At 45.6% G+C, this 25,893-nt stretch overlaps 1 protein-coding gene across 1 annotated transcript in view; it reads right to left on the reverse strand.

The window, feature by feature from the left end:
* Positions 1–25,893, reverse strand: part of MYO1E (myosin IE) — a 188,818-nt gene that overhangs the window by 23,202 nt on the left and 139,723 nt on the right. The window contains exons 17-22 of the mRNA XM_028100077.2: positions 21,371–21,477; positions 14,983–15,081; positions 7,810–7,954; positions 4,203–4,317; positions 3,819–3,988; positions 3,589–3,734 (exon numbers count right to left, since the gene is read on the reverse strand). Of these exons, the coding sequence (XP_027955878.1) occupies positions 3,589–3,734; positions 3,819–3,988; positions 4,203–4,317; positions 7,810–7,954; positions 14,983–15,081; positions 21,371–21,477 (782 nt within the window). The remainder of the gene's footprint in view (positions 1–3,588; positions 3,735–3,818; positions 3,989–4,202; positions 4,318–7,809; positions 7,955–14,982; positions 15,082–21,370; positions 21,478–25,893) is intronic.

Consider the following 25,893-nt stretch of genomic DNA (forward strand, 5'->3'; position numbering starts at 1 on the left):
ACAGGGAGCTCCTTGAGGCAGTGACTGTGTTCTCATTCACCTTCGAATCCCAGAGCTGAACAGAAGGTTGGTGGTCAGTCCAAAAATGCTGACAGCTTGCAGGTTCCCAAAGCTCAAAGGTCACATCAGGGAAAGATGTCAGTCATGTTCAGGTCAGCTGAACAGGAGTGAAGCAGGCTGTTCTTATTACCACGTTTAGGCAATCAGGCAGGGAAACATCCTGGGCAAGAACGCTGTGACCAGGGGAGCATCTGCCTGAGGTCCTCTTACAGGTGGCTTTTCCCATCGCATGTAAGTACTAGAAAATCTACTGACCCAGACAGGCAGCCATGTACTTTTGGGTCTTTGGTGGTCAGCTACTGGAATGACAAGGACCCAGGGAGCCCGAGGCGGGGCTCGATCCCAGGACCCTGGGATCCCAAGAGCAAATGTCTAGACCATGAATACTCAAGAGAAGGCAGATGTTTAACCACTGAGCTACCCAGGCGGCCCCATCCCCTGATATTCTTGCCAACTCTCCCATGAAGGCAGAAATGTTTGAAGTTTCACTTAGACAGGATTTTTCCTTCTCAAATTATCCTAGAGTCCCTTTGAGAAACTGTAGTCTTCACCTCTCCCTGAGCTATTGGGCCTGTCCTGTATCTTCTTCCTTAACTAAAACTTTTTAAAAAAACTTCAATGATAACTTGATTAGATATATTTCAGTCTATTTATAAAAGGTAAAAACTTCTAAAAATATGATGTCTACCAGAGGATTAGGAAAGACTTTTATTATGGAAAATTTCAAATATTTTAAAAACGTAGAAGAGCAGAATGAACCTCCATACCTTGGGAGGTTTCAGCAATTATCAATCCACAATCATATTTGTCTATGCTTACACTACCCCTACTGCCACACACAAACTACGTTATGTAAGAGCAAAGTATAAACATTATCTTATCCTTGAATGTTTCATTGTTTATCAAGGAAAGGCAAAGCCTCTTTTATTTTCTTTTTTTAAGGTATTATTTTTAAGTAATCTCTACACCCAACGTGGGGCTCGAACTCACAACCCTGAGATCAAGAGTCACATTCTCTACCAACTGAGCCAGCCAGGTGCCCCAAACAAAGCCCCTTTAGACAAAAATAACCACCACACCATAATCACACCTCAAGAAATCAACACTAAATCCTTCGTATTAAATAGTCATGCTCTCATTTCCCAAACTGTCATGTGGTTGTTTTTGCACGGTTGGTTAGTTTGATTGGGAGCTGTGAGCCCATTCTGCTTTTACAGGGGTCATAAGAGTTAGAGGTGGTCCAGAAGACCGAGCTTGTGGGCACTTTGATGGTCTTCACTAGAAGAAGCCATTGGGTGATCATTCCAGCCAGTAGTCAAGCACTAAGCCTGTCTTCAGCTAACATACACATGATACAACCTTTTCCCTGAATTAAAACTGTTAAAATCCTTCTCTATACCAGTATTGAAATATTTTGAGAACACACACACACACACACACACACACAAATTTGGTGGTCTGGTAGCACAATCAATTTCTCCTCTGGGTTTGATTCTGCACAAACCATCACCCATCTGGTTGCATTCCTCACTTGGTTTAGATTACTGGCCTAACCCAGTGGATGAAGGAAATAAGGGAACAGAATTAAACTTGGTGAGTGTAAGGCTCAGTAACTGTAACATGCACAGATCACAAGTTACAATGACTCAGACTCTTTTCTTTCCGGAGAGCCAGAACAACTTTTAGGCTAAGTACCTCATTTTACTATATCCTCTAATAAGGAAAGGCCATAAGGGAGCAAATGTCTAGACCATGAATACTCAAGAGAAGGCAGAGGAAGGTGGTTTTACCACGAGACACTGTATCCCCAGAGGCTGTGAGAGAAGACAAAAGGAAAAAATCTGAGTGAGGATATCCCACACACCTTGATAAATCTCAAGGACTAGACGAAAAAGATAGTGTCAAAGTGGCTGATACAAATGTAGACATATGATTACTTATGATCAAGCGCTGCTTGAGTGGTCTGAAGGCTAAAGACGGGCCTGGGCAATAATAACAGGAAGAATCATCACAGATGAGCACAGACGCCCTGGAGCTATGATGCCCTGGCGTTCAGCCACAGCTCCTGTCAAGAGTACACAGCATGTTTTGGCTAACCCCGTTTGCCCAGGTGCAGCTGGTCCCCATGCAAGAAAACAAGAAGCTTCCAGTCGGGTTCCTTGGAACAACAAGGGCAGCCTCAGAGCCCAGCTAGCCAGGAAGTGTGGCCAGCAGGCTGCCCAGCTCGGGCTGTGACCTAGCCGGTGAGCTGAATGCTCAGGAAGACCTGAAAACGGGACAGTGCTGAGAGCTCTTCTTGCCAACCCACGGCACTGAGGGCCACCTGATGTGGGGCTGCTAGAGAGGCGGCTGATGGACTCATCCGCTTAGAAGTTTTACCAGCTGAAATGTTTTAAACACTTAACCTCACAGCACCACCTGGCCCTTTATCAGGAAAACCGGGAACAGAGAGAATCAGAAACCACAGTGACACAGGCAAGAATGGACACAACTTGAAATCTGTTTTGGATTACACACTGGAGCCAGGATTTCCAGCCTGGTAGGTTGGAGGCCTGAGCACACAAAACCCTGGCTTTTTCCCCGAGAGCAGCAGTTTTGTCTTCTGTGTGGAATAACAGTTGAGAGGTGTCCCAATTCCAGAAGACATGTTCATAAGCAGCCAGAACAGCACCACTTTTAATGCAATGGTGGCCCGCCGCTTTCCCTGACAGAAGCAACAATCTCCTCAGAAGGGTCCAGGGACGCAACTCAAGGGGGAAGCTACTGAGCTCAAAGGGGCCTTTCTTCCCCTTTTCTTAGCCTTCTGTGTACTGGAAGGATTTCCTCTCATCAGAGGGAATTTAGTCTGCGAGATCTGAGCATGGGATGATTTAAGGAAGTCTCCTCACACATACAAGCCCCTCTGTCAAAAGAAAGCCCGACTGCTGACGGGAAGAGCCAGGAACCCTGCCTGTGAACCTGGGGCTGAAGGGAGCATTTAGCAATGACTCCAGGGCTACAGATTATGGAGACCATTTGTACTCCCTCCATGCCCGAACAGGCAAAAAGGAACTTCAGGAGTCCAAAGACACTTCCCTCCCAGGACAATCCACGGTCACAACAAACTAAAAGGCAATACTGAGGAGTGGATGGGAACCTCTGCTTGGGCCTTTGGCGGGAAGTGGGTTAAGTCTTCGACATGGGTGAGGTGGGCTTGGGGACAGACTCTGGTCCCTGGGCCCCACTTCAGTCAGAGCTGTTATACTCAGTTTCGAATAACAGGTTTTTCTCTCACGTTTTATGAGAACAAAGGATCTGAGTACCCCCCTGACTAGTGGAGCTGACCAGAAGGCCACTTCTTGGAATCTCATTCTTGAGACCTATGAAGGTCAGGTCTCCTCAGGGAAGAAGACGACACTCAGTTCTCTTCACCATGATTTTCACAACTGGGGAACCTGGCCAGGCCTTTTTCCAGGCTGTGTTTGGAACGGCAGATGGCGGTGATGAGGAGGGATGGGCAGCCCTGTGCCTCCAACGCTTGCCACTCACCTGAGGGACACGGACAAGATTCGCTCCATCTCAATTCTCCGCTTCAGCACCTCCTTCACCAGGCCTTTGTCTGGGCCCTGTTTGACCTTCTCTCGTCCAATTAAGTACAAGCACTTAGGAGTAAGAAGCAAGTCTCGCTTTACACCCTGTAGGGAAATGTGCTTTAAGAAGGTGGACAAGACGTCTCAAAGTGGCAACTTTCCCCACAATGGGCAGCGGTCAGTGTGTACCTTGAACCTCCTGTCGTACTTGGTCACTGTGTCTGCAAAATCGATCTTCTCCCTCTTCCCCACAAACTGCTGGAGTTCCGGGTGCTCGTCCATCCCGATGTAATCCCCGATGAAGTTCCTGTTAATACTGTTTCTCCTTCTCTCCTTCTTGTTCAACAGAAGGTCTGAGGCTGTAATAACCGAAAGGACAGAGAAGATGGGAGGGTCAGTCCCCCGGAAAGAGGAGGAAAATCGTGTGGAAAAACACAAGAGAAACTCTACGTGAATGTAAGATTTTTAACGCATGACCTTATACGCAGAATAAAGTGAACACCTGTAACTTCACCTAAACTCAAAATTATTCTCGAGATTTGTGAAATGCACGAAACAAAACGACTGAAATACCTTCTTCTCTCATTTGGACGTATTTCTTCCGGGCCACAAATTTCCTCCACGATTTCTGTATCACTCGAGCATACCCATCATACTTTCTCTCTCTCATTTCTTCTAGAAGGAAGAGCTGTGAACGTAGAGAAGGCAAATGTGAGCCAACTCACAAGACCTGAAGGTCACTTTCTTTGGTTATCGGGGACACTCAATTTAGTCAAGGACATAACCTGGGAAGTGGCTTCTCAGACTCGTGAACGAATGTGAAAACATGATTAGTAGGGCATATGGTTTATAATCACTGGACCGTCTTTATCTCTGTTTTCTTCGTTTAACAAAAAACATAACGGCAAATAGCCGTATCTGGCGTCAGTCAGACCTTGATGATGCCTGCCCTGCCTTGCTCCCAATTTGTGCACATCTAATGAGCGATTCACCATTTATCCACTGGCTCCCCGCCTTGATCCCAGGAGGGTATTAGCTGGCTAGACGAGAGGAGGAGCCTGTCATTTACTGTGCAGCCTCTTCACGGTTTCCAGCTTCTGTCGGAGCAGAGCTTGTGCTGCTGTGGAAAGAGAGCTGCCCTACTTTCAGTTCCATGAAAGGACACACGTCCTGCTGCACAGTCTCCAAGGACTCCCTGGGCCAGAGCGTAATAACCAGAGCAACTGGAGCTGGACTTCAGATGTGCAATGAACGGACATGGGCTCAATGAGAGGGACCGAGACTGTTTGGTTTGAGGGCCTACATCAAACACTGGCAGGTCCTGAGACTCAGGCCATTTTGACAATCCCGACTGCTCCCACGCTCCTCAGCGGAGCTCTGGAATAATGAAGATGAGAGCAAACAGCTGTAATGTGCCAGGTGCCCACTGGGGCTCAGGAAGCATTCTAGATTTATATTCTAGAACACCTTATTTCATCCAGCTCATCAGCCACGACACCGGCCACATATTTCTGTTATCTCCGGGATTAAGGTTGGGTGGGTCAGGAAAGTGAACCTTCCAGGTCTTCCAGGCCCTGCCAGGCTCTTCCTCACTTTGACATGCAAGTCTTTCTCTGTAAATCTGCCTTTGATCAACTCATGAAATGGTGGGAAACTTTCTCATTCACCTAGGAAGTGGTTTTCGTGACTCTCTAGGAAACAAAATAAGATGTACCAATGAGAACAAGTAAAGATGATGACAAGTCAGTGCAGAAATGTTCCAGAAGTAAACAAGTGAATTTGCTTTGAAGGCAGCCAGGCTTGATTTGTTGCCTCTGTTCATCTGGGTCTATACTCAGTCCCTTCCTGTCCCTCAGCTTCTGCTTCCCACAGGCCCCAGCTGTGCAAAAACAACATCTCAAACTCAAAAGGGAAGGGGCTGCTTCATTCTGCAGCCCTCAGCACCATTAACAACAGGCACGAGGAGATTTCCAAAAACAAAAGGAAGACATGGTTGCACATTTGGACAGAATGGTTAAAATCTGAGCCCTGTGGTTGCTTGTTTGAAGAATATTCGTTGGTTTTTCTTATCTTGTGTGTTGGGTTTCTGAGTAAGCCTTGTTTTCTTCTTTCCCAGAACTATTTTGGGAGTGTCACAGAAAATACACTTGTGACTCAGAAAGCAGGAGGCAACCAATTCCCAACTTCCTATAGATTATCAAAGATTAGCTGGGTCTTAGGTTTTTTCCACAAGTCATGCGGGTTAGAGGGAGGTTCAAGAAAAAAGGAAAAGAAAGAGAGGAAAATAAACCCCAAATCATGGACACATGTAACAAATAAGCAAAACGAAACCTTTTGGTGTCTGATGTCTAATGTGGGTTCTTAAAGCAAATGGGTTATTTTGTATAGTCAGAACATTTACTATAAAAGTCAAGACAAAATCATAATGTTGATTTTTAAAAACCAGTTTCTGTAAAGTGTTGGCAATGTCAGCGCTCGATGTGGATGGATGAGTGATGGGGAAAGGGAGAGATTAGTGGTGAAGGTATGTGCACGTGCGCGTTTGCGTATACGTGTGCGTAAAAACATGGGGAAAAGGGGAATCAGGTGATGGTAATAAAGCATTTGGGAGGAAGACAAGGAAAAGCAAACCCAAAATAAACCTTGACTTTGGAAGTAAAACCCCACAGCTCAACTAAATCAGAAAAAAAAAAAGTATGAAAAATATTGAGGCTGTTCTAATTATATGTGAAAATTTAGCAAGACAAAAAAGTAAAAGCGGGTATAAGACAACAGAGGAGTTCTGCATTGTACTGATAAATCACTCCATCCCATTTTAGAAAGAACAGGAACTGCTCTGTGGGTTGCTTAATGGTATATGACACAACATTTTCATTTTATATTTGGAAATGAAATTGCTGTGAAGCTACAAATAACTCGAAGTGGAAAATGCTACCACAAACTTTTCATAAATGGGTTCAATTGATGTGTGCCACTTATTTATTTAATAATTTTTATGGTTCTTAAAGCCATTCAGTCACAACCATTATCATTTCTGGGTCTCAGGCTGATCCTCTGAGGTAGAACATGGGCTGTGGGGCCCATTCTAGAAGAGAGAACTCATGGAAAGACCGGGGTTTGCCTCAAGTTCAAGTGTTCCCACCATCACCAACACTGCCAGTTCTCATGCTATTTCCCCTTGATCTGATGACTAATTTTGCCAAGCTCACCATAGACTCCTGAAATGGAGTCTTACGATTGTTCAAGGAACCTCAGGAAATGATGATGCCTAACCTTGGTTAGTTCCAGAAGTTTCTCCATCTTAAAAAGTAATGTCTTCATCCCCTAGTCCCAGAGCTAATTGGGCAGAAGAACTGACGGTTCTGCTCAAAGGAATCCAGCTTAGGAACTGAGAACTTCCTACAGAAGTTCATTAGGCTCACAGTGACCACCTCCCCATCAGGGAAGATAAAGAAGTTCCTCCAGTGAATCTGTGGAGGTCTAATATGTTTGTGAATTGTAAAAATGCATGTTTATCTTACAGGTAAATATTTGTGTTCCATGAACTCAGATTTCTCCTCCTCCCTAATTTTCTCCTCAAAGTTCTTTCCAGGCTCCCTCATGGTCTTCAAGATATAGTCCCGAGACTTCTCACCCTGAGCTCTGTTCTACCTTTGAGGAGGAAGCCTGTGTCCGTGTGTCAGTGACCTGACTGGTGTTGCCCAGGTGAGGATGTAAGTTGACCATGTGTGGTCAAAGAAGTCCTGTGTGGGACAAAGAAGTCCCTGTGTGGGACAAAGAAGTCCCTTTCAGCTTAGGCACTACTGGACACTATAAATAACTGGTGGGCACCTGCTATGAGCCACGTTCTATACAAGGCTCTGAGTACACAATGGCCTATCACAGGGACAAGAGTCCCTGACCTCGATGGGATTACCGTCTAGAATGAGAGACAATGGGAAAGAAGAGAAACTACTCTATGATGACTTCTTCTTATACCTGCCGCATGCTCTGAAGGCTACAGGAGCAGGGATGTGGGGAATGACCCACACAGGGATCGGCAGCAAGGGAGAGGACACCGAAGGCACAAATGGATGGAAGGGGGGAGAAGGCAGCCAGCCATGTGTGGGGAAGGGCAGGAGAGGTGTATGGGAAGAGGGGTGGCCCTGAGGCAATGGCCGGGGGGCAGCCGCACACTCACAGACTCGGGGGCTTTGATGAACACTTTGCTCCTTCCGAGCTGGAACTGGTCATTGTCCATGTTGACGGACTGCAGCAAATGGAGGACCCCTTGTTTCTCGTCCCCTCTCCACGAGGGCCAGGTGGCTTTGGTCAGAATGGCGTACCTGTGAGGACAGTTGGGGAGAGAAGGGTCAGACTCGGACTGGACTATCCACCAAAGGCACCCAGTGCTGCAGGGTCCTGGAGATCCACTCACCTCGGTTCTAGGGCCGAGGGATGGGTCTCAACAGCTGCAAAACCCCAGCGGGTCTGGTATTCCCATTTTGGAGCATCCCTCCTACCCACTCCCTAGCCGACCGTTTCCATGTTAACACCCCGGTGAAAATCTGCTTTTCCTTTCTACCATCGTCTAAAAATAGCACTCCTGAAGGTGGCCAGTGACAATCTTTGGGCAAAATCAAACCTTCTTTTCTCAGCAGTGATTTCCCCCAATTTCTTCTGCACGCTTGACAGTTAATGCAAAGAGTTTTATCAAGCTCCCTATAAGCAGCAGTTATTACTAAGTATTCACTTTCACCTTCGGAATTCTGCGCATCTTGAGTCCCAAGGCCCTGGTCATGCGGTCCTTGGCTCTTCTCGCTACGTTCTCGCCTACTCACTGTGTTCCTGGGAGGATGGCCTCTTCTTCATGCACACTCAACTCTCCCTCCTCAGAGCCTGGCCCATGCTGTCCCCTCTACCAAGTGTGCCGTTCAGTAAACACCTCATGTGGCTGGCTCCAGTGCAGAGGGACTACCCTTCCGTGACAGTTCCAGAGGGGCCTTTCTGGACTACTCAAGCAAACATCTCCCCTCCCCTGCTACTTTCTCTCATAGAAAGTAACATTTTTCCTGCAGAGCATATATTATAGTTTGTAATTATATTCATGTTTGCACTTAATTCATTTATGCCTCCTCCACGAGGACAAGAACTCCTCGCGTGGATGCCACACCTGTGTAGTTCATACTACACATCTAGCACCTTCCCCAATGTCCGGGCTCAGCAGTCATAACTAACAGCAAACGGCCAACATCTACGGGGTGCTCTCCCTGCTTCAAGTGCTGTTCTTGGTGCTTTGTTTTTTAAAGATTTTATTTATTTATTTGACAGACAGCAAGAGAGGGAACACAAGTAGGGGGAATGGGAGAGGGAGAAGCAGACTTCCCGCGGAGCAGGGAGCCCGATGTGGGGCTCGATCCCAGGACCCTGGGATCATGACCTGAGCTGAAGGCAGACGTTTAATGACTGAGCCACCCAGGCGCCCCTTGGTGCTTTAGATGTATGATCTCATTTTCTTCTTACAGCCACCTGATTTGGTTGGTCTTTCCACTTTGCAGAGTAGGAAACAGAGGCAAATAGAGACTCACCTATGGCTACTTAGCTAGTAACTGTCAGAGCTGAGATGTGAACCCCAATCTGTTTCTTTAATCACAAATCTACCTATAAGCCATGGAGTGGTTTATGTGTATGTATTTCTTTTAAAGACCATACAGTCTACTACACATCTGTGCTATAAACATTGTAATTATGCAAGAGGCTGACATACTAAGCACTACAGGATGTCAGATATCGAAGGTCCCAAAGACATGAAGTGGAAGGAAGGAAAGAAGTGGGGGGGGGAGGGCGGGGAGAAGAAATCACAGAGGAGTGTAGAAGGGAAGTTGGAGGGCATGGCCTGTGTGTAGGCACGTCCAGAACACAAGCAATGACTGGGCTCCAGGCCTCTAGGGAAGCCAGGCCCTTTGTTTCCAGAAGCTATATGAGGATTTGACTGACTTATGGCATTGAAGGGAGAAGGGAGAAAGGAATCTTGAAAAGAAGAGCCGCCAGGCCTTCAGGACCCAGAACGCACTAAGTGGAGAGAAACAGGTTCTTACTTCAGGATTGGCTGGTTGGGACTAAGGTGGCACCCCCTCTGATGCTCCCAAATACCCACGTCTTGCTTGATAATGTCTTAAATGCCTTGGAGAAGCAAACCCTCCTATCCCCTAATTAGAGACAAAAAACTTAAAAATGAAAATACCCAGTTGAAGCCACGCATTTGTACGAATATATTTCATGTGTGGCATAATGAGTTCCAACAAACAAAGCCACATATAAATGACGGATAGCAGAACTTTTCTAGATGCCACTGGAGACCCGCTGAACAAGTAGGAATGCACTGGCAGTCTAAATGGATGAAGGAGAAAAATTCATGCAGGCTATGGGAGAGAAAGAAAAAAACCCGGCCTCCAAGGTGACAAATTTCTAACAGTCCAATTCTGCTTGGCTCCACCTAATCAAAATTCTAAAGGCAAGTATCCATACCGTGCAACCATAAACAAACGGGCAGCTCTTTGCAACTCACATACCCCCACCCCTATTAAAATGATGCTGCATTTCGCATTTGATTTTTTTATAGTAAGGAAGTTGTTTTGCAGACTTTCTCTCCCTTTAGCTGACAGGGTAAGGCTTCTAATAGTTTGGGTCCGGGCGAGATGTGGGTTTTGCGTGGCGTTCCCAGGGCCCTCTGACCACAGACCATCGCTGTGTTCCCCTAGCTTTCATGAAGCCTGAGGTGCCCTCCTCACTTCCTTTTGTGTTCAGTGGAGAGACCAGTGCCCAATTCTCGTATAAGGCTCTCCCACTAAGGAAGACCCCCACCAGTTCACCTGTCCTCCAGGACATGTTGCTGGAAACAGGGGTCGGAAGGCAATGGCGTGCCGCCTACATGGTACCTGTGATAGCTTTGGAGAGGTGAGGACCGTAGCTTACATTCCCCTCATCAAGCATTTTCAGTTTAAGACCCAACTATGCCAATATTTCATTTCAAGGCCTGTGTGCTGGCTCTTCTCTTTGCCTCGGACTGGTGGGTCATGGGCTCCTCGTTATCTCAGAGGACCAATCAATGTTTCCTCCTCAGAGGAAATGCAGCCCTGACCCCAGTGACCTCTCGCTGCTGGCACTGGAGTTGAGGATATTTCTGACATCCAAGGACACGAAAGTCTTGGCAGCTCGTAGGACACTCTTGACACCCCATGTTTTCCTGAGCCTTCTATTCTTTCCTCTTCCTTGCCCAGGATATGGATCGACTTTCCTCACAAATATCCCTTTCCCCCACCCCCCACATTCTGAGAGGCTGGGTCAAGGTCAAGGGAAGTATGTTGGTGAGGTGTGTAAATGGTGCCATAAGAACAATTTTAGAAAGCTCTTATGTTCCTATCAGGTTTTTCTTCCTAAGAATCAGGACCCACACTTGTTTTTTTCTTCAGCCACAGTAAGGGGCATAGGCTGCCTAGCTTGAGAAGTTGTTTTCTGAGAATTTACAACTATTTTCCCAAGCAAGACTCAAAAGTGGCTGCCATTTCGAATAGCTTTTGACACTTTCTAAAGATATGAGAGTTGTATTGGGGGCGGCAAATAGGGTGTTCCTTCTGAAGGCAGGGCAGGCCTTACTTCAAGAGCACATGGCCCATCGGTGGGGATATTACGGCATCTTTTGATTTTTCACAGTCAAGAGGGATGGTTTTGATAAACATAAAGGATTTTTCAGAGAGGAAATGAACACACACAAAGGCCCATTTCCCATTGGCTAAGCCTATTTTCTAAGCTCTAGGTTGTGTGTGAACCATTGCTCTGTTAGACCTCTGGGCTTCCTTCCCAGGGAGGGATGTAGGAAGCATGCACATGGGCAGTCATGCCGGGTATTAAAACATCCTTCTCTGTCAGGTTGTTATTTTCTCACTTTGCAGGCTTTCTGCAGGCGTCTAGAAAGCAACTCTATAAACAAAGCCTTTTTTCTCAGCCCTGAGGAGACTAAAGGTATGACACCGTTCAACTACTCACAGAGGATCACGGGACGAGACAGACAGTGGTGGACTCTGGCCCTATTCTGCATGACCAGGATCTCAGACTCACACACCTTAAGGAAAACAGCACTGTCTCTGGAGAAATATTCCCTGCCCATGGACACAGACGGCCTGCTAGCCATTTTTGAGTACTTTTTATTGAGAAATAAATTTTCTTCCAAACTTTCTTTTTATTACTCTCCTAGCATTCTCAAATCAAAAGATATATGACATCAAAAGAGCCTGCTCTGTATAAGACAGGGCTGTCCATTTGTCTCTTCTGAAAGGAAAAGCCCACAGCAGGAGAGCTAGAGGGGAGACATTCAAGGATGGAATCACTTCAGTCAAAGTCCCTCAACATAAAGGGGCTAACAGAGATTCACTACATGTTTACTCTGTGTCAGGCGCAGAAGAAAGTCCCATGCGTGGGGTCAGGATGGCACTCGACAGAGGCCCGGATATTATCACCAAACCAGGTCATTTCACAGCTCATTTACGGAGCTGCTACAAACATGTAACACAGCCTACTCAGGGTAGCTCAGACGTTCCTGAGGACTGCCTGCTCTCCCCAGTGCGGAGGCTCACGGCATTGTTTACGGAAGTCAAGTTTGATGGCTTGTCTGTTTTTTTTTTTTTTTTTTTTTTTTAAGTAGGCTCCATGCCCAGAGTGGAGCCCAATGCAGGGTTTGAACTCATGACCCTCAGATCATGACCTGAGCTGAGATCAAGCGTTGGATGCTTAGCCGACTGAGCCACCCAGGCGCCCCAATGGCTTGTCTGTTTTTAAATAATATGGAAGGCACGAGGTCTTTCAGAATCAGTTTCTCCAAAAACCAAACAACAAACAAAACACCCACAAAAAAAACGCCAACTTTAAATTTTTAAAAATATGTGGTTAGTTTTCAATAGTAATGTCAACTGGAGAGACTTTGCAGATTAAAGAGTTCTTAAATACAGGAAAAACTACTGAAGGAGAATAAAATTATGAATGCTTTGGAATTATTGAGGGCAGGCCCTTCTGAGTTAGGGAAAGATGGAGGAAATACTTTTCATTCACTATTTTCTGTATTTAATTTTTTTCTCTTAATTAAAAAAAAGGGTATTTGTCAAAGACATGCAGTTTTGCAAAAACTTTAATGATTACTGAAGGTGTGGTTCTCAACTGGTTTTACCCCCACCCCCTAGCAGGGGACATTAATATCTGGATACACTTCTGGTTGAGTGTATCCTGGGAGGGATAGAGGGCAGCATCCCGTCACGCACAGGATGGCCCCCCCACAACAAAGACTCATCTAGCCCCAAATGTTGATAGCTGAAGTTGAGAAATCCCATTCTAGCTAGTGTTATCGATCTGTTTAAAGGAGAGTAGTCTTTCATAATTAACATCTCAGTTGTTCACTGGCAAATGTTTGCTGCTATAGTCATGCAAGAACTTGACAGATTTGTTTTCTCAACCGCCTAAGTACTTCTTGCCATACAGTTCTGCTTCCACTGTAGGTGGAGTGGGCCCTTTAATCAATTCAGAGAGCCACGAGCGTGGATTTTATGCCTAGTCTAGTCTGCCTCTCAAATTAACAGAAATCTTGACTGTGTGGAGACAGAGTCAACGAGAATTTATTGAATGGAACGATCTACCCTTTTGTTAGGCCTCTCTCGACCTTCCACATCAGTGACAACCCACACTGGTGACGGGTAGGTCAGTCATTCCAATCTCAGGACACAAGGAACAAGGACAGTCCTCAAGGAAACACTACTTTATTAGAATTACTCTATTTCAAAAACCGCAAAAACCGTAACGAAGCTCTTCTTCGGCCTACTACCTCTTCGTTACATAAAATTTGAATTAAAAAAAAAAATTCTTACATCTTGTTTCTCTATCTATACCCCGAAGACATAATTATTTTTTTGACATAATTATTTTCTGATTAAAATGCTAAATATGGCTTTCTTCCCTCTTAAATAAGAGTAAACAGATGTAGAAAATACAGCGGGATCCCATTAACTTAGAATCGTTAAGAGAAGTTAAAACCATGTAATATTTTAAGGACATTAAATTCTATCCTTTTCAAAAACAAGTAGCATGAAATAAGAGCAATTTAAGTACAGGTCCTGCCAAATACACTTTAATGGAAACGTGAAAATCAGTTTAAGTTTATACATGGGCTCTACAAAAATTTTGAGGTTAAATATTTTAAGCTTATTTTCTTAAGTAGGTTAAATATTTTCCTGAAATCATCTTCATACTACTATTTGGTCAGTCAAGTTAAACCTTCCCGTGTCACAATTATCATGAATTCCCGAACTTAAGTGTTACACTAAGCAGACCAAATACTTGTGGCTACTGATTTATTCTACAATAAACAATGGTAAAAAGAATTCTGTTACAACTTAATAAAAAAGGACAAAGAGCTCAATTTAAAAATGGGCAAAGGAGCTGAACAGACATTTCCCTAATGGCCAATAAGCACATGAAATATGCCTAACATCATTTCCCATCAGGGACATGAAATCAAAACCACAACGAGATACCACTTCATACCCAACAGGATGGGTATTATCAAAGTCAGATACTCGCAGATGTTGGCAAGGATGCAGATAAACTGAAACCTTCAAACACTGATGGTGGGGACATAAAATGGTACAGCCACGCTGGAAACCAATCTCTCAATTCATCAAAAAGGTGAAACAGAAGTTACCAGAGGACCCCGTAATTCTATGGTTAGGTGAGCACCCAAGAGAAATAAAAACATATGTCCACACAAAAATGTGTATGTGGCTGTTGACAGCAGCATTCTCTGTTATTCATCACAGCCAAAAAGTGGAAACAACTGATGGCCATCAGCTAGCTGATGAACAAGTAAAATGTAATACAATACTGCAATATCGGTGCAAGCGAATATTACTGGGCAGTGGGTAGGAATGAAGTGCAGCAGATACACACCACAGCGTGGGTGACCCGTAAAATCATTATGCTACCTGAAAGAAGCCAGTCCCAAAGGACACATACTGTGAGATTCTATTTCTACACAATGCCCAGAAAAACGGCAATATTTTTAAATTCTTTCTACAGAGACAGAAAGAAGTGTGTGCCTAGGGCAGGAGGTGAGGGGGAGAATTGGGGGCCAGTGACTAGGGAAGTGGGGTTTCTTTTTGGGTGATGAAAATGTCCTCAAACTAATCGTGATGATGGATGCACAAGGCTATGAATACATTAAAAAGCCAAAAATTGTATACTTTAAAGGAGTGACTGCTATGGTAAATGAATTATATCTCAACAAACCTGTTTAAAGCAAGAAAAAAAAAATCCACAGTCATCAGTTTCTTACCTCTGTAGGAATTTTTGGAAGATGCGCCGATAAGCATAACCAGCTCTTCTCACTCGGATATTTTCTTTCAGACCCAGGTATTCTACTTGATGCTTCACCCTGTAAAGGAGAAAAGAGAGCCAGGATATTATTGGATAATTCTTTCGCCTGGCTCTCCTAGCCACTATCCCCTCAAACCCCCAATTACAAGCAGCAGGGACACATTAAAAAGACTACAATTTAGGAGCTCCATTTTATGCAAAGACTAGATGGGATGCTGCCCAATTCATGAATCATTGAGTAAAAGCCAATCTGATCTTTAAATGTACTCAGTTGAATTACACACACACACACACACACACACACACGTAAAGACTATAGTGGTACCTGGGGGGCTCAGTTGGTTAAAGCATCTGATTCTTGATTTTGGCTCAGGTCATGATCTCAGGGTGGTGAGATCGAGCCCCCACATTGGGCTCCTTGCTGGGTATGGAGCCTGCTTGGGATTCTCTCTCTCCCTCTCCCTGTGCCCTTCCCCCCCACCAAAAATACAAGCAAACTATAATTTATAGTGTTCACAGTCTGAGCTGACCCTCAGGTTATATAATATTCATTTAAAAAATATTTTATTGTGAAATACAGCAATTACAGAAGACTTTACACATCTATTTCAAAAAATAGTAAAACAAAAAGCCGTATGCCCGTCATTGAGATTATGAACAAAAGTATCCATTTTCCAAAAGACTAAAGGAAAGAACTTTTAACTTCGGATTCAAATGACACTAGGGCTGTTTTTGTTCTCAACCTAAATTTAATAGTGACTCTAGGCCTAAGGAGATTACACATCTAAGCTTTTCACATGCAACCTAAGAAAGGGCATATAAATTAATTTCAAATATCTAAATTAAAAATGCTCTAATAACATATGTAAATCATAGTTTTAGTTGGTTTTCATGATAGTAAACAAGTGCCAGCGTGTTTTGGAAAATGGATGCAGGTCCTACTAGATTGGGTTCTCCCACGGGATTTTCGTTATCAGAGCAAATGTCCCCTGCCCCGCCCCTTGGGGATTCTGCCTCAGCAGACCTGGTGGGGGGGAGGTGGGGGGGGGCACTGGTGAAAATGGCTCACCCCTTCCCGAGAAGCACAGTGTCCCTGAAGCCAAGTGGCAGACCCTGGCCACTAGCTGCTGACCGTCCACTCGGGGAGGTCAGCGGGGGCCTTTGTTGTCCGTCACGCAGGCTGGTTGAACACGGACACCGGGACACATGACATTTGAGGGAAATGAGAAACGGTGCCGTGGCAGGGAGGCAGCCCGCCTTCTCCGCACTGAGTACATGTGACGGCTCCCGGGGAAGGGCCCCTCGTGACCTGCGTGACCTGCTGCACTGGAAAGCTAACTAGTAGCGGCCCCCTCCAACTTCACTCCGGGGCCCAACACTTGGCTCTCCGGCAAGGCTCTCGGCCGGCCACATTTCCGCCCGTGCTGCCACCCGCTACGTGCCACTCCACACCGCCCTCCGCCAGGGAACCTGGGAAGGACAAAATGGTTCCCGCTGAAGATCTTGCAGGCGGCACAGTGGCCCACAGCTAGGTTCCGGGGCTGCGTCCCCGGGATGGCCCCGGCTCTGCCACTGTGTAACCTCTCCATGCCCCACATTCCACGTCTGCAAAGTGACGATGGTGACGTTAGTTCTTTCTTCCTAGTTGGGTACCTTGCATGGAAAGCACTGAGCTGGCTCCTGGCATGCGTGACACGAAGCTGCTATTATGCTAATATATTCACAGGTACAGTTAAGTAAACCAGGACAGGAGACTAGAGAAAGAAATGGATTTTTCATAGGGAGGGGAGTCTCAGACGGTGACGTGTGCCTGGGTCTGGAAGGATGAGTTGAATTCAGCAGGTGCAGAGGAGGGATAGGCAGGGGGTACGGTGGAAGCAAAAGGCACAAAGGTGGGGAAAGGCTGTGGCCCGGGGCGGTGGGAGGGGAGCAGGTGCAAAACTAAGCGGAAAGAGGGCTGGAGCCTGGACTGACCCACACAGTGAGGGATGTAATAAGAAAAGTCTTGAGTCCGACTGGTCTTACTTGACCAGTATCCAGAAATGTCAGCTCCTTCAAGATAATTACTTTTAAAACAACCTTTATAGAAAGAATAATCAATATCCACACTTGACTCGTGACCCATATCTGCTTAACTAAAGGAGTAGAAATCGATTCAGGAAAATAATTTATTTTCCTTTCTCCTATCCTCCAAATTCCAACTCACCACTGGCCTTTTCTCTGCTAAGGAAAATACATACGAGGGTGTCAATTAGAGGTATTTGGTCATTTTTAAAAAGATTTTATGTATTTATTTTAGAGAGAGAGCATACACGTGCAGGGGGAGGGGCAGAGGGAGAGAGAGAGAATCTTAAGCAAACTCCCCACTGACCAAGGAGCCCAATGCAGGGCTCGCTCCCAGGACCCGGAGATCATGACCTGAGCCGAAACCAGAGTTGGATGCTTAGCCAATTGAGGCACCCAGGTGCCCCAGGTATTTGCTCGCTTTAAGTATTGTTTGTAAACACTGGCTTTATCCCAAGGTTTTGAGGCAGGGAATGCATCACCCACTGATTCAAGTCAAAATGTTCCATTTCCATAAATCCCATAGGAAAGAATATGCCTCTTGTTAAAACATTGTTTCATTCACTGTAACTTCCATCACCAGGAAACTGTCTTACAGAAATTTTCTTCCACAGGACGATGGGTTTAGCAAATTCTGTATTGTTTAGCATTTTATGTAATCAAAGGAGCTAAGCTGACTTTTGCATATCACTGGGGTCATTCATTGGAGCACTATCCCCTCCTCAGTAAACATCAACCAGGCTGGTAATGCCCAGTGGTTCCCTCGGGGCAAGGCTTCTTCAAGACTTTCCTTGGCTGTTAATGCAAGTAGGTCAAGGCCTGAGAACTCTGCTAGAACAGCAATTCAGAACCCAGGGCAGGCAACTTTGCCAGAGCCAAACAAAAACACATTTTCAACAGGAAAAGAAAAATAAACCACACCCCATAAACTTGTGGAATGAGTAACCCTGTCCACTGAGAACTTCAATTGACCATGTAATCCCCGCCAATGAAGCACAGTGCCCCTTCATAGCCCCTAACTCTCCACACTCAGAAGAAGTGAAACCATCTGTCACACAATAAACCTGAACTGGGATGGGGGGGAGGGAGGGGCGCATCCCAGGAAGCAATCCTATATGTAATATAAATCAACACTTGACCAACAAATACCTTAGACTTTTTAACACCTGTTTATACTAATGGATCTTAAGAAGTTCCTTACTGCAATTCAATTAAGTGATGTGATTTTTTAAAAATAAATGAATAAATAAAAGGAAATCACCACTATGGGGGATTCTATGGGGATTTATTGAATAAATGTATCTCTGTTTTAATTTCTCCATTTTTTGATATTTCAATGAATCAGTTTGGATTTTATGAGAAGATAGCATCAGGGCTGGGAAACATTCGACCAGTAGCTATCACAAAATTTCTATATTAGAGAGACTTGGAGCAGAGCAATCTACACGGGGTAAGGGAGTGTGTGCTGGGGAGGTGTTGCATGTGTAGGGGGAGGGAGAGGTTTTCATTTAAGATGATGTTTATTGGAAAGGGCCAAGGAAGGAAAGCTGGATGGGATTTGAAGTAGGGGGACAGGTGGCCTAAAGCACCCCTTAGCACTACCTCTGCTTCCAAGATTCCGTAATCTGAGGTTGCCTGTATCACCCTCCTTCTACGGTGTGTGTGTGTATGTGCACGGGATGCGATGCGGTGTGCGTGCATGTGAACGTGGGAGTGACACAGAGATAGGCAGAGGCAGGCCGACAGCGCACCCAGGTCTGGAAGAGACATTCTGTCAGACTGAAGGAGATCCCGTTCTGAAGTAACGCTCTTCGTTTAATGAGGAAGAAATTGAGGACTGAGGAGATGAAATGTCTCACTCAAACCTCTTAAGTGACAGGCCAGCACCACAAAACAGTCCTTCCAAATCCCAGGCCAGTCCTTTGCTCTAGATCAGTTGTTCTCAAAGTATGAGGCCCAGACCATCTCCACTAGCATCACCTAGGAACTTCTTAAAAATGTGCATTCCTGGGGCGCCTGGGTGGCTCAGTCAAGTGTCTGCTTTTTTTTTTTTTTTTTAAAGATTTTTATTTATTTATTTGACAGAGAGAGACACAGCGAGAGAGGGAACACAGCAGGGAGAGTGGAAGAGGGAGAAGCAGGCTTCCCGCCGAGCAGGGAGCCCGATGTGGGGCTCGATCCCAGGATCCTGGGACCATGACCTGAGCCGAAGGCAGACGCTTAACGACTGAGCCACCCAGGTGCCCCCAAGCATCTGCTTTTCGTTCAAGTCATGATCTCAGGGTCCTGGGATAGAGCCCTGCGTTGGGCTCCTTGTTCAGCAGGGAGTCTGCTTGTCCCTCTGCCCCTCCCCCCACTCATGCTCGCGTGCATGCATACTCTCTCTTTCTAATAAATCTTTAAAAAAATGCACATTCCTGGGCCCCACCTAGGCCCGCCGAATCAGAATCTCTGGAAGCGGGGCCCAGCAACCTGAGTTTTCACAAGCCCTCTAAGGGACACTCTGGTGCATCCACAAGCTTGAGAACTAGTATACGAATGCTAAATAAATAAATAAACAAACAAACAAATAAATAGACATTTTCTATCTTCAGGTGGGAAGAGGTGACAGTGCTGCTACCCTCTTAGCCTCAAAGGAGAAATTGAGTGACACGTTTCAGAAATGCAGAAGGCAAATTAAGTACATCCAGGGGAATGACTAAGAAAGGGGATGGTCAGATTCCACATCCAGTTCTTTCAGAGGAACTGCGGTGGGAGTGAAGATTGCAGCGAAACGGGACGACTGCCGGGAACAAACACAGGAGCTGTCAGACGGAAAAGTCATGAGAATACTTCTTCGAGCAGATTAGAAATGTTGGATCAGGGTCACACCAACATAGAGAAAGACTGTAGAGCTTGCTAATAATACAAGAGCCATCCGAAGCTGGACTGGTCGGATACGGGGAGAGGGTCCCTCACTGGAGCCTCTATATTGTTACCTGATCATGTTTAAGAGGAATCATGGTCAGCCATTCAATAGAAAGGATGCCTGAGGAGCATGTCTCTGTGGATGAGATTCCTCAGAATATCGCGACTGACGAAACGGAAGGCTGCTACATCCCACAGCCACGTGAGGGGAGAAAACAGACTCGGGCTGTACATGAAGTGGGAAAATGCAAACAAGGCCTAACAGCGAATCCTGGGCACTTTCCTCCCCACTCATCTTGTCCGTCTTGTAACGGACCAGGTCTCGCCTGCCTGCCATGCTTAGAAAGGCTCTCACCGGCAGGATGGAAATGGACCTACCCACGACTCTCAGAGGGGGAGACTAGCAGCCATGACTCTCCCTCCTGGTCTTGCCATTGTGGAGCTCAACCTTGATACGTCACTGGGTACCTAAGTCTATCTACTTTTCTCCAAGAGAGAAAAGAAAAAAGATAGTAATTCTGTATGCTCCTGTCCAGGGACCTGACTGTCCGGTGACAATGGCAGGCTCCTCCCTCCCGTCCAGTCACCGTAAAGCCTTGCCTCAGTCCTGCTTCCTGTGTGCCCATGGATGGTGGAGTTGGGCCTCTTAGGAGTGTGGGTCTGGATCCCTCCCCCATTGGATAACACTGTATTTTCTAGTCATCTGTAACATTTTCCCACTCATCACTTCCATTCTAGCCTGCAGAGCCCACATCCCCAAATGCCTGCCGCAGGAGGAATGGGGGCCCAGGATTCCTCAGGGGTCAGAGGGGAGAGGGCTCGCTGCATGCCATACATCACACACCTCCCTGGGGCTTGGTCCCTCCCAGAGGGAGTCATCACTCTGCTCATGAACACAGTCAGTCCTCCTACTGAACCTAGAGCAGCAGTAAATGACAGATTGCTTTATAACCAGCTCTTTAGACCTTCACTCTGAACCCTGAGCTGAGAGCATGCTAGGCCCCATCCTGTGGGTACCAATGGGGAGCTAAGTGGACTAAGAATGTCCACACAGGGCCTCAAACTAATTTTAAAACCATCCTGACTCTGCAGTATTAAGGCTTTTTTTTCCCCCCGTCTGTCCCCAGACTAGCCAAGATCAACATTATAAATTGCTAATTCTGAACCGAATGGCACTGCTAACATTTTAGGAAAAGACAAGGGAAGGGGGAAAAAAAAAAGGCCCCGTTTGCCATGAAAAAGTTAAGACACAAGGACATGAAGCACATCTGAAAGCAATTTAAACTGCTTCTGCCCTTGGCATCGGGTAGCCCATCTTGAGCAGAGGGAACACGTGCGGGGCTCACCCGCCCCCCAGTCTGCCGTCTTGACCATACCTGCTTTCCTCCCAGTCTCTGGGCTTCTTGGTTTCGTTTGGTTTTATGCAGCGGATGTAGTGAGGTGTACATTTCATCAGGGTGCTCACAAGGTCGTTGGCTTGTTTCTAGAAAGGAAGAGTAACATCAGATGGAAATGTGGAACTTTCTCTCAGGCAGAGCGAGGTTCAAAGGGGAGCTATGAAACTCTAGTGTGGAAATAGACAGCTAGAAATTAATCTTCGTGACAACTTGTTCATTAAGCTTGCCTCTGATCTACTTTCTTTCTAAAGGCTCTACTGACTTTTATGATTTTAACACTTACACACGGGTTTGAAATTAGATTTTGAAAAAACAACCAGGTCTTTTTAGTATAGTTAATAAAATAAAGCAAAACAACAAAACCAGTAAATCTTCACATATAGTTCTTTTCATGAGAAACAAGGAAGCATGCCAGTTATTAACAAATTAAGTTTATACTGATTGAGGGCCTTTGCAAACACATTGTTCTCATAAACTTTTTTTTTTTGGTGCGAGGGTGGGGCAGAAAAGAGAAATTATTTGCAAGGATAAAGCATCAAAGGCCCCTGTACTCTCTGGGCAATCCAACCAATGAAGAATCACTGTATTAAAAGGATGGAAATTCATAAAGAGTGGGAGATAACATCAAAATTCTCACTTCAGGAGCGCCTGGGTGGCTCAGTCATTAAGCGTCTGCCTTCGGCTCAGGTCATGATCCCAGGGTCCTGGGATCGAGCCCTCCATCGGGCTCCCTACTCGGTGGAAAGCCTGCTTCTCCCTCTCCCACTCCCCCTGCTTGTGTTCCCTCTCTCACTGTGTCTCTCTCTGCCAAATAAATAAAATCTTAGAAAAAAAAAAAATCTCACTTCATTCACCTTCCTCAGCATGTCCTTTTACAAACCTGCTTTCTGAGTGGTAGGTAACCTGCTCCTTCACCAAATACTCAATATGAAATCATCTCTCACTTACTGGGTACCCAAAAGGAAACTGGGCTCCAGTAGAGAAAGCCACATAAATAAAGCTGGAATTGCTTATGATGCATTTCAAATCATGAGCATCTCCAACTCAGAAGAAAGAGCAGGGCTCATACCAGCATTCCCACCACTACACAGCTGAGCCCTTGTGGGGCCAAGGAGGAGGCCCAAACTCGCCTCCCGAGCAAATCAGTGTGAAGAGAGAAAACCTCTAAAGGACAACAGAGGAGGGATCTCGAAAGCCAGAAAACCATGACCAAGTCAGCAGAAGAGATCTGCCTGCAGTAGACAGCCCTCTTGCAATTAGGGCTTTGCTGTTGTCATGGGCTTGGGAAATCTGAAACCCTTGAGAAAAACTCTTGAGTATATTCAAAGCAAGAGGTTCCCTGGTGAGTTATGTTCTCCGTTTAGATGTGCAGGATACAGCATGTGTTGCAATGCTTAGAGGAAAGGACAAAGCTGTAGAGGTTGGACGGCCAAAGCAAAGCCCTGTAGTGAAAAAGAAAATGGACTTCCATCTCCTCTGTTTTTTTTTTTAAAGATTTTATTTATTTATTTATTTATTTGAGAGAGAGAGAGAGAGAGAGAATGGGAGATAGAGAGCACGAGAGGGAAGAGGGTCAGAGGGAGAAGCAGACTCCCTGCTGAGCAGGGAGCCCGATGTGAGACTCGATCCCGGGACTCCAGGATCATGACCTGAGCCAAAGGCAGTCGCTTAACCAACTGAGCCACCCAGGCGCCCCTCCATCTCCTCTGTTGACGCTGATTGTATTTGAGAACAAATCTGATGATCTTTGCAACACAGGAGGTGGAGCTGGACAGGGCCTGCTCCTCATACAGTTTCTTTTTCAGTCCCCAAACTTGTTTTTATTTTTTTATATTTTAATTTTATCAAACCTTTTTAATTTCCAAGAATAACTTGGCAGACTCTTCAGTCCTAAGCTTTTAACAGCACACCTTTTCACCTTAGTGTGAACACACAGAGGGGCAAATGTAACCTGAGCGACCTGCCAACTGACATGGGTCTCCCTAGCTCCAAGTAGTAATGGATGACATTTACTGAACGTGCACCAGGGGCTAGACACATGGACCTTCTCATTTCTGCCTCACGATTCTAAGCAATAGCTACTAGTATTATTATTATGATTTTTTTAGACAAGGAAATGTCACCATGAAGAAAGTATTGCTCAAGATGGCACACTTAGTGACAAGCACTGAGGCATGAACTCAAGTGTGCAGCCTACCAAGTCTGTTCCTTAAACACAAGGCTATCCTGCCTTCCTAGGGAAGACAGGAGATAGTTTGGTGTGATGTAAGAGGAATTAACATAGTGAGTGAGGAGTAGATAAAGCCTTGAGGTTGTGGGGAAATTCATTTTGGCAAACAGGAATACACCTCGACCATCAAAATTATCCTGAATTCAGCTATGGGTCAACCTTAGATGTCTCCTGAGGTGGTTGGGAAGCAGCAACTGGATTTATCCGGACTCTAGACCAGGACAGTCCAGGAGTTACGACAGAAGGCTACCAAAGGCACTTGCTCAAGAGAAGCATAAGGCAAAACATTGAGACAGGACAGTGAGAAAAGGCATAGGGTGAAGGTTCCCTGTTCTACCTTCAACACAGGTTACTAGCAAGACCAAGTTGGGGTTCTGCCTCTACTATTTGCAAACTACATGACAAATCACTAAATTTCTCTGGGCCTCAGTTTCCCCATCTGTAAACTAAGTGGATTGAATTAGAAGACCTCTAATATCTTAATCTAAAGGTTGGAAAAGACATTAAAAGTCAATGAGTCCAGTCCCCGCATGATGCTTTCGCCTCCTGACGTATCCACTCCACCAGAGTCTGCTCTCACTTAGATGAAGCCGCAGGCTTGTGCACTTGGCCAGCGCTGAGCTCAGTGCAATTTCCCACGGCGTCAATCTTTGACTCTCAATGCAAAACTGGTCTCTTCCAGTCACAACAATGTAGAATTTAGTGAAGCCTCAACATCAGAAAGTGCAATTAAATACAGCATACTATGATTTATAAATAAGAAAACAGGAGTTCTCACCAAATGAGTATTCATTAATTAGATCCTACAGATCAGTTTGAAATTTTAAAAGAATTAGAATACAATAGAATACCCAACACTAAAGCTACCTTGAACATAAATTTAATTTCTCTTCCAAAGAACTCCAGATCCCTTTAAATGTGTGCACTTCAGGGATAGCATTAAGATGATACTTACTATCTGCAAAATACCGTGCACATGAGAGGTCTAAGAGATTGGCCATGGCTATGCGTCTCTAAAAGGTGTTTAAGAGGGGATTGTACAACAGGGAGAATGTCATTCCTACGTGGAGGTACACCATCAGACGAACATGGGTCACATACCCACAAAGGACGGTACGCCTAGGGTTAAGAATATGGACAGTATTACAATCGTACTTAAGCTGGCTGACTTGAGGTTGACCTCCCAAGACAATAGCCATATTTGCAGTTGCTGCAATCCTGAATATTTTAATATGCCCAGAAGGTGGCAATTTTGAGCATTCAACTAGACAAGAATATGAAGGAAAGAAAGAGGTCAAGTCTTCCAATGAGGAGAAAGATGCCTCTACCTCCATCCTCTGTTTTATAGGGAATAAGCTCAACTGAGAATCCAGACCACTTGAAAGTGAGTCATTGTAACCTTGATGATCTGGGCCCCTTGGATCTGAATGTGACAGTCTTGTGACTAGATTTTCCAGCCCAGAGCTAATCCTTATCCAGGACCTTGAAGTAAAGGCATGAGTCAGAAGCTTCACGCAGACATTACTATCTGAAGCCTCATAAGAATGGCATCTGCTCTCTGCTGTGGACTCCTGGCTCCAGTGAACTCAATCCAGAGACCGTCCCAGGGCTATTAAACGTCTCTAGGACTTAAATGTCTCATGACTGTCCCCAGTCCCAGAGGACTCTACCCTCTAGTTCAAAACTGAGCTTGCGTCTGACTTCCTCCTCCAAACCCAAAGGCTGCTCGCGCCTGGGATCTTCTCATTGCTATGAGGTCGTTTCCTTTATTCCAGCCAGTGTTCTTGCCCTCAGGGGCTGGGGAGGCAGGCTTCCATACAGGAAACACTCAGAGAAGAGAGCCAGCAACAAGAACAGACAACCACCACCATGGTGCCCAATGGCAGTGGTTGTGGAGGTGGACCAAGATCTGGATGCACAGAGCCAGGGAGGGGGCACGGACATGAGCAGACAAGAGTCCACTACGAATGAAGCCGAGCTGAATAAGTGAAGGCACAGGAGAGGGGCCGGATGGAGACGAAGCAGAGTGTAATCGGAGACCAGGTACATTCTGTGCGTATGATGTTTCCAGCAGTGCGCTACATGCCTTAGACGGATTGCTGAATTCAAGATTACAGTCCACCCTTGAGATAGGTACAAAGATCCCCACCTTACAGATAAAGCAAAAGAGGCACTGAGAGTTTAGGCAATTTGCTGGCAATCACAAGCTAATAAAAGCCAGGGCTGGGATTTCAACACACGCGATGGACAACACCCCCCCACCCCAAGAGCC

Source organism: Eumetopias jubatus, unplaced genomic scaffold (genome assembly GCF_037043125.1).
Source record: "Eumetopias jubatus isolate StellerSeaLion01/CBP00866 unplaced genomic scaffold, mEumJub1_p1.0 scaffold_7, whole genome shotgun sequence".
Lineage (NCBI taxonomy): Eukaryota > Metazoa > Chordata > Mammalia > Carnivora > Otariidae > Eumetopias > Eumetopias jubatus.